This window comes from Fulmarus glacialis, unplaced genomic scaffold, assembly GCF_000690835.1.
Source record: "Fulmarus glacialis isolate BGI_N327 unplaced genomic scaffold, ASM69083v1 scaffold34635, whole genome shotgun sequence".
In the NCBI taxonomy this organism is placed as follows: Eukaryota; Metazoa; Chordata; class Aves; order Procellariiformes; family Procellariidae; genus Fulmarus; species Fulmarus glacialis.
The window spans coordinates 28,728-46,665 of NW_009211712.1; the positions used below are offsets into that span (position 1 = coordinate 28,728).

General features: G+C 39.0%; 1 protein-coding gene across 1 annotated transcript in view; it reads right to left on the reverse strand.

Moving 5' to 3' along the window:
- Positions 1-17,147, reverse strand: part of SFI1 (Sfi1 homolog, spindle assembly associated (yeast)) — a 29,553-nt gene extending 12,406 nt beyond the window's left edge. The window contains 13 exon segments of the mRNA XM_009577646.1: positions 674-755; positions 4,162-4,259; positions 4,643-4,735; positions 5,872-5,942; positions 6,346-6,507; positions 7,295-7,451; positions 8,886-8,988; positions 9,263-9,380; positions 10,975-11,069; positions 11,380-11,487; positions 13,739-13,810; positions 14,874-15,053; positions 17,128-17,147. Of these exon segments, the coding sequence (XP_009575941.1) occupies positions 674-755; positions 4,162-4,259; positions 4,643-4,735; positions 5,872-5,942; positions 6,346-6,507; positions 7,295-7,451; positions 8,886-8,988; positions 9,263-9,380; positions 10,975-11,069; positions 11,380-11,487; positions 13,739-13,810; positions 14,874-15,053; positions 17,128-17,147 (1,359 nt within the window).
- Positions 17,148-17,938: the final 791 nt, after the last annotated feature.

A 17,938-nucleotide genomic window follows, 5' to 3' on the forward strand; every position in this document is an offset into this window, starting at 1 on the left:
TATCAGAAAACAGCAGGCCAAAGAGGAAAAATACAAGCTGATAAGTAGCATGTGAAAGACTCCCAAGAACTGATAAGCTCCAGAAACCAGTCCTGTTGAATTCGCAAGAACTGATAATCTCAGAACACCAAGAGTCAGCCATATCTGCACAAGGCCACCCACACATGCTACCATCAATTATGAGTTGTGTAACTCAGACCACATAAAAGGCGGCAGTGGCTGCTATATATAAAGGCTGTAAGATTAATATACATCTAAGGAAATGAAGGACCCCCTAAAGGACTTTTGTACACCTACCAAGAAGCAACTAGTTTGTCACTACAATCCCGCACTTCGTAAATAGCTTGGGGTTGGCTCTTTATTACTATTATTGTTTCAACCAGGTAACTATGAAACAGAGAGTGTGAGAGAGGGAGCACACACATATTTACTGGGTGAGGGAATAAGCGAATGAACTGTGTGAATAGTTACACTCCAATAATAACAGCTTGATTCTATTATTACTAAACAATGTGATTAGTAAATATTGGTCCCCTGACTTGATCCCCCACCAGGGAAAAGGGAATTTACAACACCCAAGTCCATCTCATGCTAACTGATGTTCACAGACAGTGATTAAGAAATGATCCCCTCTTAATTCCTAAGCAAGGCCAGGTAGAACAGTTACATTTACCCTCTTCTCTCCCATTTGGTATTCTTGCTGCTTGCACGCCTTCAGCAACCACGTGTCAAATACCTGTCTCATCAATACCCTCCTGCAAGCAAAAAGGGAGAATGTTAGTGCAGGAGAGAAATCTTACCCAGAGTACATGAGACAAGATTAACGAATTTTCTGAAGTTATTAGAACTCCCTGCTTTCATTCAGATCACTCAAAACATTGTTCTGACTTCTGACCAAATAATTTATTTTATTTACAAACACACACACAGAAAAAAATTATATAACCTTTTATTTCTTCTCCACTGTAAATATAGTCCATTCCCGCCTCCCTTGGAAATATTTTGAAAATCCTACCCTACTTTTTTATTTTAGAGCAACAAAAAAACCCCAAAAAAACCAAACCAAAAAACCCAAACATTGTAAGAGGTCTTGAAAAAAGTTATAACAACAAATAATAAAGAGCAGCGTGGTCTGATCTCAACACTGAAGGGATTCTACCAAAGCTTTCCTTTATGAACAAGGTCAGGTTAGTTGCCCTCATTATCAAAGCTTCTTTCTCTCTAGATTAAGATAATACTTGCTAGTCTGCCTCTTCCCCGGGAGGGGAGTCAAAAGCCATTATCAAATAGTATCCCAAAAATGCAATTAATATATATTTGTGATTGAGGACTATACACCTCTCACACAGAACAAGCATACGGTAGAAGCATCCTAGTCCAGAAGTCTGAGCTACAGCCTAGTGGAAATAGCACCCAGTTCAAACTACATCAGTTATTTCCGTAACTCAGTCATGTGGGCATACTAATTAGACTGTCAGCAAGTCCCAGCTCTTCTCTAGTCTGAAGAGGCCTAAAAGATATTTTGAATTCTTACCAGATAATTTTTAGTAGCTGTTACAGCTCATTACAAGTTATAGGTTGGTAAACAACATGAGTTAAGTCTTCCTGGAGGGTACTCGTAGTTGTCAGCAAGAGTCTGATCTGTAGACAATCACAAATCTCAGCTGATTGCTCTTCTGGGGTATCTCCTAGGTCTTACCACCAGACACAGCAGTCGGGGCACTGACTTGTGAGACAGCATGTATGTTGAATTCTGAGTTCTGGCAAGCCATGAAAATTTTACTTAGGTCTGGTTCCTCTGACCAAGGAACATACTTACAATTTTTTCTTTTGTGTTCAGGAAATAGGACTTCATTCATACTCTTTCCAAAGAGAAAAGATTGCACACAAAAACATTCCTGACCCATGGAATCAAAGTATGGCTACAGAACCAACAAGAGCCTTCAAACTATCTGTTCATCCCTTCCCTGGTAAGAGAGGCATAAGTTACATTGCAGCAGTTGCATACTCCAACTCATCTTCACTAAGCTTAGCCTCCTGAGTCTTTGAGCCCTTTCTCTCTCCTCGTCTCCAGAGGGTAAGCTAATGCACTACAGCTGCACTCTCAGACCAGTTGGAAAAACTCTTAATTGCTTGCAGAAATGCAGCTGCCCTCATTACTCAGCCTGCCCTCCAAACCTATTTGTGCATCTCCCAAAAAGCAAGCCAATATCCAAGGCAAAACAGACTTTCTGCAGCTTGCTTTCCAACTGTGAAGCCAGGCTTCTGATGACAGAAAGGTATGAGTCTAGAACACAGGGCATTGACCATCCTCTGCCAATGAAAGGTGCAAGGTCCCAAGTCTACTAGGAAAGAAGATTCAATGTTAAGAAACATTTTTTTTCCTCTCAACTTACACAGGAAAAAGTGTCCCAGGAAGGGACTCATTGTAAGAGCGTATTTCCAAACATACCCTTTCCCAAGGAACGCAAACATTTTTTTTTGTCAGTATTCTAATAGAGAAAATGGGAAATAGGTTTTAATAGCATATTGTGGTTTAACCCCAGCCAGCAAATAAACCCCACGCGGCCGCTTGCTCACCCCCCCTCCGGTGGGATGGGGGAGAGAATTGGGAGGGCACAAGTAGAAAAGCTCCCGGGTTGAGATAAAAACAGTTTAATAATTTAAAAAAACCAAAGTAGAACAGTAATAATAACAATGAGAACAACAACAATAACAGAATATACAAAGCAGGCGATGCACAATGCAAATGCTCACCGACCACTGACCGTGTGTCATGAACGGGGGGTAAGCCCGCCCCCCCCCCCGGTTTTTATACTGAGTATGATGTCACATGGTATAGAATACCCCATGGCCAGCTGGGTCCATCCACCACCCCGGCTGACTGTAAGATAGGTAGCCAGAGTAACATTTCTTATTTCTTCAGTGACCTCTGATCAAAACCAAAGTGATCCTGATGCCAGGCCATCAGGCAATTTGAGAGATTTGTGCAATAATTATGCCCTGAAAATAAAACAAGAATCAACTCTAACTCAGTACCAAGTATATCAGTCACTCTTGTAGTATTAGCCTCTCTTAATCAAGAAAATTTTAATACTTAAAGCAAACTCTGCTGGGAGGATTAAAAGAAATGAGACAGAAATTTTACTGAGTGGAAGATACTGATTAGGCCACAAGGTAGTTCTCTGAGCTGTAGTAAAATCAAGTATCTTTTCGAACGCAGGCTGTGCTAAGCTGGTAAAGAACATCACACATAAGCTTGCATGGCAGAATGAAGCTTCCCTTCCTTCCCTTATTACCCTGCATCTAATTTAAACCAAGCAACTCTATGTGGCTCGTTGCAGTAATATACTAACATGGTGACGTCTCAAAAGGTTTCATTTGTTTGAGAGCAACACCATAATATTGTGGTTGAAGTGTTTTCAGTTTCAACTCTAGTCCCAGGATCTGAGCACTGTAGAGTACAGATTGCTGTACTGAGTAGCACAGACCTGTCTTGTAGAGGTCTCATTCTCTCCTGCTAAGCTTCACCCAAATATCAAGAAAGTTATATGGCAACAACGTTTAGAGTATTTGCACATCCTGCAATTTTGGAACCAACTGAAAGCAGCATTAAGAAGCAATAGACAGAGGAAGTATAAGAATCAAATATATACCCTTTTAATTTCATCATAACAAACGTACTTCCCACCAAACTCCACAGGTCAAATTTTAAAGCCTTCTGGCTGCTTTGTTAATGTTGACTTATTCCTAGGACTAAATAAATCTAGCTTCTACAAAAAAGCCTTACCTCCACTCTTAGAGTACCGCTAGCAACAGAGGTAGCATACATGAGCCATCAACTCCCCCCGTTCCTCCTCAGACTAAAGCAGCAGCAAGCGTTTTGAGCTTTGTCCGTGCTCATGCTGCAACCTACTGCTCTCACCAGTAAAATGTCCAGCTCTTAAATCTAAACAAGTCTCAGAGCTAGGCTTAATCAATCTCCCTCTCACATTTCACAGAGAAGCAGGAGACGTAAATTGTCCATTACTCATAGAAAATATAAGAGCAATTGGCATCAGGATGGTCATGACCCCAAAGGTATCACCAAATTTTAAAAGAGAACCAAAGGCCCACAAATCCCACATTTGTACAAATTTATATTAATGTTTCTCTGCATACCTATAATGGGCATGAGCCACTGACGTTAAGGCCTGCTGCTGTTCTTCCTCCTTCTCTTCCACACGGGACTTCCAACAGTTCCAGAACTTCTGCAGCACCTGAAACAAAACAACAAAGACATGAAAAAACATAGATATCAACGGAGGAGAAGAATGCAAAGAAAGAAATTACTGAATGTCCCACTGAAACTACATGCTGCAATCGTTGCCTTCTGCACTGCTTCATATACCAAACTTGTTTTATAACCTGCTATGAATTTTTCTGGTAGAAGTCACCATAAACATAGGAAAACAGAAAACTAAAATAACGTATCTATGACTGACGGTTGACTTACACAGGAGATTTTCTGTGGCTATTAGTAGTTAGGAACAAAGCCACTGATTTAATAAAAAAGTATTTTGTATTTTGTAGGTGAAAGTGGAAGCCAATAGGACAGCTCAAGAAAAACTAACACAAGAACAAAAAAAAAAGTCAGACTCACTGTAAGTTGATGCTGACGGTATGACAGATTTTTTCTCATTTGCTGAAGACGAGCGTTCATGACATTCTGCCAAAGACCCTTAAACCCAAGTTTCTGTAACAACAAGGAATGTATACAAATTTAATGTAATCCAAATCAGCAAGCATCAATAAGTTTAGAACTGGCTGCTCCTTACAGACAATCTATGTTTGATGCTACTTCTTGCAATAACTAAGATTTATGAACTTGTTACCAAACTCATGCATCAATTTCCTCTCACAAACTGTCACTTCTCCAGCTAAGCTAAAATTCCCTTCCACCTTCCCAGGGTTTTATTGTGAGACATCTAGCTCCTTATTCAGCTATCAACACCACTACCCAAGTGCTTTCCCAATCTATCTCCTCCTTCAGTTCAAGGGTCATAACTTGCTCCTCATCAAAAATAGAAAAGATCCCCTTCCCTTTTAGGTTTCCTCTACAAAAGGTCTTTTGGTCTACAATCCCGCAATACCTTGATTCAGGGATGAACATGGTAAATTAGCATCCTGCCTTAAAATGCTCTTACAGTCACTAATGTTTTCAATCTATGATCCAAACAGGTTTATTGCCATTCTTTCGATGATCAGTACTGATCCACACTTGAAAATAATTCAGTTCTGAAAAAGCTGGAGGCTTGCTTGTGCCCACCTTTCAGACAGCCTTCAAGGATTTATCTTTTTTTTTTTTTAAAAAAAAAAAAAAAAAAGACACTTACTCAACTACCTGCATATGCAATAAGCTATCTTTGGACTCATGTGAAAAAAAGCATGTATGCATTACTACAGAGGGAAAAAATAATTCTTGTAGCAAAACAGTGTAAGCAGACAGAAACATTTGGGGCAGAGGTGAGAAGACAAAAAAAAAAAAAACCAGGGAAAATCAAGGGGAAAATGCAATCTTATGGTGAAACGGCCAGGGATCATGGTAGCCCAATACCATTAAGATTAATCTGCTACTTCACCAGTTTCCCAATTGGAAGAATAACTATTTTGGAGAGCAGCACAGTTTCCCCATTTGGATTCAAATGGCAGACTCCAGAATAGTTGGAATTTAGAAACCTGATGCCCCATCCAAACTCACCATGGCAGAAAATGGTGCATCCCCCACTTAGCACCCACACACCACTGTTACTATTAAAGGCACACTGCCAGTCAGAAGTATTCCAATTCTCTCCACAGCCTCTTCCACCTGAGGCATATCAGTGCTCTTACCAACAGATGATGCTTGTAGTGTTTTTCAGCCAGCTCACACCGTCGACTCTCTTCCACACACAGTACAACATCTGTCACCGAGTTAAAGTATCCTGATGTATACACAAGCTACTCCCACAGAGGGGCGCTACATCTCCATCTAAATTTGCTTCAATATTTGAATTTCCAGCACTGTTACCTGCACAAGTTTTGATTAAATCAAGTTTTTAGATTTTGCTGGCTTATCACAATACATTTCTGATTCACTGTTAAGTAAAGGTTGCGGAGGAATTCCTAAATTATCTTCTGCAGGCTCTTAGCTGTCAACAGGCTAACATACTGTAATTGCAACAGTTTTATTAATTGTTAGTATGGCCTTACATACATCTTTCTAATGATAACATGTTTGTTGTCACCCACGCCACTGCACAACACTCCTGCTTATTAACCAGATGTTTCCCCCGCAGGAATAAAGACTAAATACAGGTTGGATACAATGCTTCCAGTGTGCAAAGACTCTCCATAAGGCAATCCTTGCTGCTAGTTTTTCAACGTCCTTTCGGTGAGCGTGCATCCTTCTCCTGCACTCCCATGACACCCGCCAATCAGAGAAACACCGCTGGACTATCCTGCTTTGGTGATGCTCTTGGGCCAGCTCTAGAAAACAAACACAAATTACTTACGACTTGTTCTGTCCCGCACTCATTTATATCAGATGAGGCCATGACATTTAAGCCACTGGTTCTGAAGTGACAGAAGCTATAACACTGAAAAAAGGTGGTAAGAATTCACAGTAACACTCGGCTATAGACTACATTCTTCCTATTGATCACAAAGGCAGTTTTAAAGCAGTGACATACTGTACTGACTTAAGAAGGGGAAGTTAAGACACTGCATCACTTGTTCAACATACACAAGCTTGCTTACATTTCAGCATACTTCCATTACTGTTTCCCAGATATCCAAGCTGGATTCTTTTCCACCACCACTGATCAACAGGCAATTCACACAAGTATCTGAACTCATTCCAGTGACTTCAAGGGAAGAAATAAAAGAACTGGTGTAATAATCTTTACCATCCTGAATGATTTGTAATTTGTCTGATTATTAAGAAAATCCACATATAGATCGACTGATAATAGCCCTGAATACGACCTTCTCAGAGACATCCCAGCCAGAATATAATATGCAATGTGCAAGTTTTCATCAAGGGAACTGTAAAGCGTTTTCTTTTAAATCACATGGAAAACAGGTGACCTTCCCGACGGTTCAGTATATAACCTTAGCTAGCCAGGCCTGTAGCAGTGTACAGTCCAAGTTGCATCTCATCATCTGCTGAGCAAGCAGAAACATTGCAGCGTCTCCTAGAATAGAAAAAAACATCACTGTGCCCTAAGCAAAGGGGCTGAGCCCTGTTCTGTTCTAACTCACCGTTTTCACTCACCATTCTGAAGTTTCTTTGCTCTGTGGAGGTTTAAGTATCCCAGCCACGCTTCCATGCATCTCTTCAATTCCCACTGCTGATGGTGAGTTACTGCTCTAGTCTGATTCTGCTTGTCATTCTGGCTGTATAAATACAGCTCTCGCCACTGCAACCAAGCCTGAGAGAACAATTGAGGAGTGAGGGCAGTAAGGGGGGAAAAAAAGGACAAGATTAGGGAAGTAGAAAAAAAAGAGAAGAGTAAGAACACACAGGCAATAGGAAATTCCGTGTAAGATCTAAAGGTGAAAGCCATGAGCAATGAGGTTCCTCCCCACAAGGGGGGAAAAAACCAAACAAACACAAACAAACACACACCAAAGGAATGTCAGCACAGAAAAGGTCAAAGACAAAGAATGTCTATATCAAACTTTTTTCCTTTTTTTGATACTTTCGTACTTTTTCCATTAAAAGGCCAAAATAATACTTTTTGGACAACAGGCTTTCTTTCAGACAGAGTATTTTCATATAAAACAGAATCACATCTCGAGATACGATAAGACTTCCCAAGCCATGAGTTCCTCCTTAGTAGAATACTGGCCTCAGACAGGCAGTGTTGCCATCTTACAGCAGAGGCCAAATTAAATACCATCACCTGTTTTTAATTAAATGGACAAAAAGCCAGAGTTCCAGTGAAAGAAAGAAAACCACGCTGTTTTCACTTCAGTTAAGATGAACAATTTACTGAAGGAGCTGACAACCTCTCAAGAATATGAAATGCTGGATTTTATTTTCTTACCCCAAAATGGGGTTAAACATGCTCACAGAAATTCATTAGGACATAAGAAACGTCTTACAAAGAGGCAAGGTGCTGTCAAACAGCTGAACAGTGCTATCTTGCCTCCTACCGGGATAGTGCATTGGACCTCTGTGAAGTTCGGCATTCTAGAGAGCTGGATGCAACGACCCTGCATGCACTGCTCAAAATGCCACAGCTGCAAACTCACACACCTGTTTTCTTTCACTTCTTATTTACCTGTGGCTAGTTTCTCTGGTGGAGAGAACTCTGATACTTTCACTATCATCAAGCATTGTATAAGACAGTAATAATTCCTTTGGACAGTCTGCTTCCTAGCAAATACAAGACATGGATCCAGTTTGCTTTGCCTAGATTTCTTGTAAATTTTTCATGTAAAAAAATCGTTTTGGCCTTCTCCATAGAATCATAGCATATCTCATGTTGGAGGGGACCTATAAGGATGATCGAGTCCAACTCCCTGCTCCTTGCAGGACTTAAAACTAAATCATATGACTAAGAGTGTTGTCTAGATGCTACTTGAACTCTGACAGGCTTGGTGCCATGACCACAGGGGAGCCTGTTCCAGTGACCAATCACCCTCTCAGTGAAGAACCTTTTCCTAATGCCCAATCTTAACTTCTCCTGATGCAGCTTCATTCCATTTCCTCATGTCCTAATATGTTCTTTCATCATAAGTACTGCAATTTGCAAAGCAAATGAGTATAAGGTCTATTTTTTATTAATCTGCAACATCTGTCACACATGCGTGGAACTTAAACATTAGAAATGGTAGTAGCTGAAGTTCCTGGGACTTACTCGAAATTCCAGGCTCTGGGCCCAATGCTGCAGAGCCAAAATACTCATTTTATGTCCAGTGCAGTTCTGGTAGTGTTGTCTTCTCCACACTGCCCATGATATGCTGTCAAAACAATGTTACAGATATGTTCAAATGCAGGTTTGGTGCAAGGAATCACCTCCCTCTCACTGGAAAAAGGTATTAACAACAATCTTTTAAATTCACAATCTATGGGTGTACCAGAAGAATTCAGACACACACACCCCCCCAAAAAAGCTGGGGGGGGGAGGAGGATCAAACATGGAACAAAGTCACTGCAGGAAAAGGTAACAGAACACAGGTAAAAACCATGGCCTTATGGTCAGTGCCTCTCTGCCTGTTTCTACTCCATTCTTACCTCAAACAGCTTCTTTCCCTGAATGCCAGTGCCACAGACTGCATCCCACGTTTTGTCCTTTGAACATCAACATAAACCAGCCAGCACTGCCAGGTCCTGAGCAATTTTTGCTTCTTTGCTGTGCACAACAAAACAATTACAGCATCTTAAGTTCATGCCAGAATCTGGCATTTTTTAACCTCTCCTTAACACCACTTGTCCCCGACCTCCAGTCCCCTCAACCCGCAGTGACACCTCGTGGGAAACCCTGAAACAACAGCCACCAAATCCGCAGCCGCGACCATCCACCCTGGCAGAGGGTGTCACACTGACAAGAATCTCTGAAACGCTGACAGCATCATGCCACTTGTTCAGAGCAGCGTGAATTATCAGACAATGGCACTGCTTTGTCTTCAGTGCTTACAGGGTATATAATTGTGTAACGATATTCAGCGTAACAACCTTATTGGGCAAGAATTACAGGATTTTCTTTGGTTCATTTAAAAAAAAAAAGTTCATCAGGTTCATCAGTAGCTTTTCAAGAGTTATGCTCTATTACAAGCAGAGAAATCAACCAGAAACAAGTCAAGCTTATTTAGCAGGCTGGTCACGCAGATAAAAACAGAAGGGGTGTCACAAATTCCAGTTTACCACTTTCTGCAGTGCACTGCACTTTCTCCTCACAACAGTCTGGCTTGTCAGAACTGACACTATTGAAGCAAAGTTATTAGAAAGAAATAATCCCAAAACATCATTGATTTTATGCCGCTTCACACTTACACTAAAAAAAAAACCCCACACTTTTTTTTTGTTAAGATTTCCTTGTGATCTGGTGAATCAAGTATTAACCTACCTTAAAACAGGTCATTTTTCTATCCTTTTGATAAGTTACACACAGCTGCTTCTCTAAGTACTCTGACCTCACTCAGTAAAAAGGGAAATCTAGATAGCCTATCACTTTGTTTCCAAAGGTGCCAGTCTATATAATATTCTGAGGCTACATTCATATGCAAAGAGACCAGTTAACTTATTTTGCAAATCAGCATAGAACAAAACCACAGTATCATCTTTAAAAGAGGGTCATCCTCCCCTTCAGGGAAACAGATATTCCCTGAAACCAAAGGAAGTTGCAACCAATATAGGCAACTTCATGTAGGACAAATCCATTGCAGAACAAAGAATCCACACAATAAGACAAGGGGCACTTCAACAGCTTGGGCTTCTTTTCAGTTGCAAGACACAAGCTGGAAGGAATAGTCAATACAGATGAAATATGTGCAGTTAATAGCACAGGGAATTATCTCATTTCTATAGCCACAGTTGATAGAATGCATTATTGGAATTCTCTATCAAAAAATATCTATTTGAACACATATTGTGATAGTTAAAAAAAAAAAACACACCAAAAAACCCACCACCAAAAAAACCCCCAAAACCAACCAAACCACCCCTGCAAAAACAAAACGCAATCCAGAGCAGATGGAGAGGCCCTTAGGCTTATTCACTGGCATCCCTAAATAACTATATAGCTACACAGCAGTGCATCAGTCGGAACCCCCCTGCCAGCTTTAGACAGACAACCATCTGTACCTAAAAGCATTACACTTCCATAGGGTGGGGGAGGTCAATGTGCAAACATGTACAAGGGACAGAGATTCTGTGTAAATATTTCCCTTGGAAACTCCTATCTCAATATGTTCCCAAATAACGGTAGTTACCATCACTTCACTTACCATAAGACTCTGCAACATAATATTTGTTCCTCTTTCCTTGTTGCTGGCATACATAAGCTCTCCAAACCTTGAATATCAAATTATGGAGTAAATGCCTGAAAAATGAAAAAAGCGCCATTCAGTGAAATAGCTACCAATGCCTAGAAGGAGGATTCTTTCAAGTTCAGTTGCACCCTAAAGATATGTTGGATAGGAAATTTTGACTTCATCCTAAGACAACAGCAATTAAAAAAAAAAAAAAAAAGAGGGGAAGAAAAATATGAAAGTAAGCAACGAAGACATTGCTCTTGGCCTAGAGGTACTGTTGATGTAACTTGCTTACTGGTATTAATAACTACTTCAGAACCTAAGGAAAATTTCTCATACTGCTATGTACACACAATAATAGGAAGTAATTTCACAAACCTGTAATGGCTGTCTGCTCTGAGGCTGAGCTTCCTTTCTCTGCAAACAGTCCACCACTCCCTCCACTGTCCAAAAGTTTTTTGAAGAATCGTCTGGTCATAAAAGCATCTAAACAGTTGAAAGATTCGGACACGGGAAACTTCATACAGGTTTCCACACTGACCACAAATCAGTTTTAATGAAGATTATGCTACCTCTTTTCCAGTCTTGTCTGATTAGCCTAATAGCATCTAATTGCATTTAAAAAACACTACCCTACTGTGACACTTTATTCCAAGACTCTGTGAAGTATGACAAGAAGCAATCAGCTTACTGACTGTAAATACTTCACAAAAAGTCAAGGAAGGAAAGACAGATGTTGTTAACTGACTTGCCAAATATCAGAGTGCCAGTTGACTTTAGACCTACAAACAACTTGCATCTTTTATCCTCAGTTCTGTGTTTTACTCAAACAACCAGCACAGTTGATAAATAATGATATGCCTATTTTCCTTGCTAGTTTTGTTGTTATTTTAATACAAAATACTTTTTATGTATAGAAATAAATACAAAAGCTACTTCAGATTTTATAATGCTTTGATATTTCCATTGTGTTTTTAGAAACAGCATGCTGATCTTAAGTCATCCCAAATTTAAAATCTTCCCAAACAACACTTAAATAGGCTTAAGAACGCCTTCAGCAAGTTGCACATCATCTATGCTAAAAACAAAGCTGTTAATCTGCTCATGTACCTTCTCTTTCCAATGGATGCTAAGCCACGCACAAAATGGATTCACTAGTCACATGTGACCTTCAAATTCTTTAACAGTCTCTGCTTTTATACCCAGATTTAATTAACACACTTGACCAGGTAAGAAGTGATGCTAACATTTCAACTGAATTGTGAACAACTAAAAATTCAAATATAGGAGGGTCTGATGAGGGAATTAGGATTTTGATCACCCAACTAAAAATAATGGTCATAATAGCAATAATAATTGCTATTTCAAGCAATTAATTTTTTTTTATTTTAAAATATTCTCTCAAATATTTTTCCATGTAGTCAAGATGACCTGGGCAACAGCCTAAGAACCTGAAAGTCTCATAAACTGGAGTATGAATACTTCCAAAAAATTTCTCATCTCTTTGTATTTGTGATGGAGAAAAGGAAAATAGAAGGACCCATGAAAACATACAAGCTAACAAACAAAAACCATACAAGCCCAGACTCACAATCTTTGATCACAGCTATCCCACTAGCTTAATGAAATTGGTCATGTCTGTGATAACAACAGGATTAGGCCCAGAATACCTAGAGGTCCCTCAGTGAAACACATATGAATCCTCTCACAAGCTGCAATTCGTAGCTACCTACCCCAAGCCAAGTTGCTAAGTCATTCCAAGCACTCAAGCAGAAAAGAAAAAAAAAGAAAAAGAAAAAAAAGAAATGAGCTATACATTAATTTTTTGGACTTGGTCCATTAACAGAACATTGCAAATAAAAGCTATGCAGAACTGGGGACTCTTAAATCTAAAAAGGCAATTAATTATTGCTTATGTTCCTTGCTGAACTTTATAAAATGTATTTCCAGTCATCCTCCTAAAAAAAATAAAATAATCATTATCCTGAATTTACACACAGCCAAAGTAGAGCAAATTCAGTATATGGGATAACAAGACTGGTAAGGTTCACAGGGCAACTTGCTTTTACCAACTAAGGCAGACATAGTCAGAATATATTTGATACAGTACAAGGAAATTGGATAACTAAGGGCCTGATCTTATTCTGACAGTAACAAATGCAGGTCTTCCCACTGCTTCAGTTCCCAAGCATGTGGTCAAACAAGAATGAACATGCAATTAAAGCAAAACAAGAAAAGAGTATCAAAGTGTTGGTTTTCAGTAGCTGACAGAACACTAACAGAAACAAGTCATCTGCCACAGGTATTTCAAAGTCAGACATACAAAGCATATATAGATATACATTAAGAACAATAGTGCAAACAGTAAAAGAAACTGAATTTCAAGATCTATCTCTAGTTATAACTTTGAAAAATGGTTAAATTTAAAGCAGGTATCACAATCATACCCCATCATTTATATGCGCGTACAGTTCAACTTCATCAAGACAACCACAATTCCTACAAATTCATGTAGTAAAATTTAATCACAATTATTAAAAACAAACAAAAAGCAGGGGCAAGAAGGGTATTCAAAGGAAACCTTCAAGTGATCTCAAAAGACATTCAAATATTTTCTTGGCAGCCAGTACTCTCTTAGCCCAATGGTACAGCACTAAACCATAAGAAAAAAAAAAAAAAAAAGAAAAAAACAATCCCACAAAAAAACCCCACCCTTGGTTTCTGTAATTTTATCTACCTGGCTTTGGAAGGGAGAACTTGTCCAAATGTCTTTTTTGCCCACAGACAGAAGAATTTCCTTGCTAGATATCTGGAATATAAGGAAAGGTTAGTTGCCTCTGTACTCTTCCTCCGTTAATTCCCAGGCAGTAGTAAAAATAGGAACTTTTATGCTAGTTTCAGTAATAAAACTAAGGGTCTGGTTTTCAGAGATCAATGCATACACGAAATATTTACACCCTTAAATTAGTACCTTTAGCAGGACTATTCACTAAGCACAAATAGAGGCCCAAGCATCATTGCAAGACTTGAACTGGGACATACTTTAGGAAATCTAGGCAGCTCAAATGTCTTCCCAGCAGCCCACTTATACCCAGTGATACTAATGAGCAGGCTGCTGATTAACTGGGGAGCCTTTTTGTGATTTAGAAGCCGTAACATCACCATTTCTCTGAAGACAACCAGCTGAGTCAGACTTGCTTCCAGACTACTTGAGTCAATCTAATGTTTACCCCTGCCTGAAACCAGCAGATCTTCCTACTTCCCCCACAGCAGTTCCACTTCTCAGCAAGCTTCTCCTAGTACCAGTTCAACTCACTAATCTGTGATTGTGATACTATCACCCTTTCCCCCCCCCTTTTTTTTTTTTCCACACGGATTTAAGAGTTAATTGGCTTACAGAGGGTCCCAACAAGCACCAAAGACATCACAAGGTAATTAATTAAAACACACAGCCATAAACAGGGCCTCCCTCTTTCAGCAAGTCTGAGTTGCTAGATCAGCTCCACTTGTCCAACAAATATTAAGCTTTTAATCTCTAAACAATTACCATCCCACCTTTGTCAAGACTCCTTCAACAAACAAAACTAGTAAAGAAACACGAGAGCAAGACTACATCATTACACCTGGCAGTCCCCTATCAAAGCATATTGTTAAATAGCCATTTTTTAACTTTACATTAGAAAATCAAAAATGTATGAAATCTGACTGTGCCGATGCACGTCCTCAAGTTACCACAAGACATCTTCAGAATTGTCTGGTGTGCCTGTGAATAAAACCATTGCCTCAGCCTGCACTTGTACTACTAAAACCAGGCTTCTTTAGGTCTAATCCCCCTGCTCCATTCAGTGAAAATTATGTTTTGTACTTATCACCTGATTTGGAATTCTTTTAACCTTCTTCTTTGATGCCAGGTACACCCAACTTGATGCAGATTGTCATGACTTCCGTCCTGAAATTCATGTCTTGCAGACTGGGGAGAAACAGATTGCCCAGTTGCATGCATTTGATGCCTAGGTAGTTGTCGGATTTCATGCATCTTCAGAGATTTTGAACTTAAAAGGAAAGAAGAAATATTTTGTGTAAAACTACATTAACTGCAAAAAAGTGGCATTATTTCAATAAATTAATCTATAACAAAGGTACACAATCACATATAGAAGTTGACAGCTACAAAATGTTAAAACACGTTTATTATGTCTTTATGAGGCATTTTTCGCTACCTGGAATTTTAAAGTTGTTTCCCTAACACAAGCAGGAAGACATATTTCAGCACAATCGTGTCACAGACAACTCCTTTCTCCTCTAAAGTTGAAATGAAAAAGCACTAAAATGCATTCATTCTTCCCCTCCCATGTATGTGCATACAGTGTGCCTTTACAGAGAAGATTTGAATGTGGTTTTCTGCCTTTTATTCTTGAACATATCAAGGTATTCTGTCTATTGCTGAAAAACTCTCTTGAGGACTAGGGAACTTAAGTGAGATTTTCCCATTTTAACATGAAATGCATTTATATACACAGTTCTTTGACAAGGAACTCTTTCCTAGTTTTGTTCATATTTTAACTAAATGTGTTTCTTCTTTAAAAAAAGTAAAAATCCCTTGCTGTTTTTACATATTCATCATTAAGAAGCAAAATTAGGCATATTTTTCCATCATACAGTGTACTTTCACATGTAGTTCTAATCTGAAAAATAACAAGTATGTTTTTATGAATTCTAAGTGTTTTGTCTCAGTAATTTTCTGAAAAAAAGAATGATAAAAAAAACTTAACCAGATAAAACTTGCTGAACCAGTTGTATTGAAGCTTCTTTCCCAAAACAAATACTGCCACCACCCTGAAAATTTGCACATTAGAACCACAAACACATTCTTGAACTCCATAACAGGCAACAGAAGAGGATAGTCTGAAGTCTCACCCTAATAATCACCTGAACTGAGCTAGGAAAAACATGGCTGCAGCCAGAAAAAAATGTTGGTTCCACAAAGTTATTGGAACAATCCATACTACTAAGTTTCAGGAGTTCGGCTGAATAACTGCTCACAGTAATAACAACAAATCATTGTGCGGCAGGGGGGAAACAACAACAAAACCAAAACCCAAACCCACACCCAAAAAAAATCCCATAGGAGGAAATACGGTATTTTTGGCTTGTTCCAGCAAGCTGTAAGGAGCTAAAACAAAGCTAATGAAAGAAAACAAGACCTATATTTTGCCTGAGAGAGACAAATTCTTGTTCTCCTACAAAATATTATTTGAATGTTTGCTGAAAGAGGTGGGCCCCATCCGGCAGACAGAAGAATTCTGTTCACGTCAAGATGTGCAGTTAAGGCAACTGTATGCATTTTTGAAGAAAAGAGTTTCAGGCACTTTTAAATTTATGCAAAATAGCTTTCAGCACAAGTTCGTGTACATGTCTATTAGCCCCAATTCCCTTTAAAACTGTCTAATCTGCTCCAAAGGTAAACCTGGCCTGACCATATGCAATGACAAAGTAACACAAAATAGTCAAAAAATCAAGCTCAGGTAGAACATGTAAAAAGTTTTGTATTAAAATCTAAGGCATGTGAATACTTAATGATTTTCCAATGTATGCAGTTTTTAACAGATTATTCCTAAATTTGAAACACTGTATGTGCTACACGTATGTAGTGATGACAGCCCATGTCTGTGAGAATTTATGTCAAGTTACCATGAAAAATAAGAGTCGAAGAAGAATCAATTCTCCCTTGTAAAGTTAGAAAATAAAAGCATGGGAAGAATAAGAGAACGGACTAACACCACAGAATAAATCTGTGGTTGGACAAACAACTACATCCAAATATCTTACGTTCCAGTCTAATACCTCAAGCTGAAGAATATAATTTTAATATTTGAATGTTATGATAATGTAAACCCACATAAAGTTGTGTTTCGTGATGGGTTTGGGGGTGTGTGTGGGGTGTTTGTTTGTTGGGTTTTGTTTTGTTTTTAAGAGGAACACTTTCTGGTTAATAATGTTCCACAGACACCAATAAGCCCTCATTTGAGAAAAACTCAAACTTTCTTCTGTCCCATGAAATGCATAAGATGACATAATTAAAAAAAAAAAAAAATTACAGCTGAGGTCTTTATCAAGGTAGCTTACCTGCTTCTGTATTTCTCCATTTTGCTACAGTTCCAAGTCTGCAGTAAACAAATGCACTCTCTGCACTGGAATGTTGTATATTAGCTTTGGACAAAGCATAAATCAGTTCCTGTGATGAATCCATCAAATGGATCTATGCTAAATGCATGTCATTCCTGTCCTAAATGACAGGAATTCCACCCACTCGACCTGCATACAAATAGTATAATGCAATTCTAGATGTTTAACATGAAAAGCATCTGTCTGCATACTCACAGCCTTGCTGACCTGAACGATACTGTGCTGACATAATCTTATTGGTAATAAAGTCCTAACAGTTTGAATCCTAAGACGGCAACTGTGCCTATCTAAATAAAGCTGTGCTAGAAAGATGCTATAAAAAGGAGACGACCCTAAGTTATGTTCCCCTATTTAGAAATAAATGAATAATCAAGGGTGACAATATCAGTCCCTAACCAAACTGACTCCTTTTCACTTTTTTTTTTTTAAGCTATTAAGCTTCTCTCCCTTCACAAGCACGTAGAAATGAAAAAAACACTGAATTCTACTCAGTGCCAGCAAGAACTTCTGTATGCACAGGACCTTCCACCTGCCAAAGGTCTCAGGGAGAGCAAGACTCTGTGAAAGCACCTGGACTTACGACCAACAATCTCCCTGTAAGCGTGAGATCCAAAGCGGACGTTTCTATACGCAAGCTTTAAGGTGTAACAGAAAAAAAACCCAAAAACTTACTGCAGTCAATCTGAGTTTGCCTGTACGAAATTCCTTTCGGCAGAGCAGAAATATAATCTGAACATTCTTCGTGCTTATG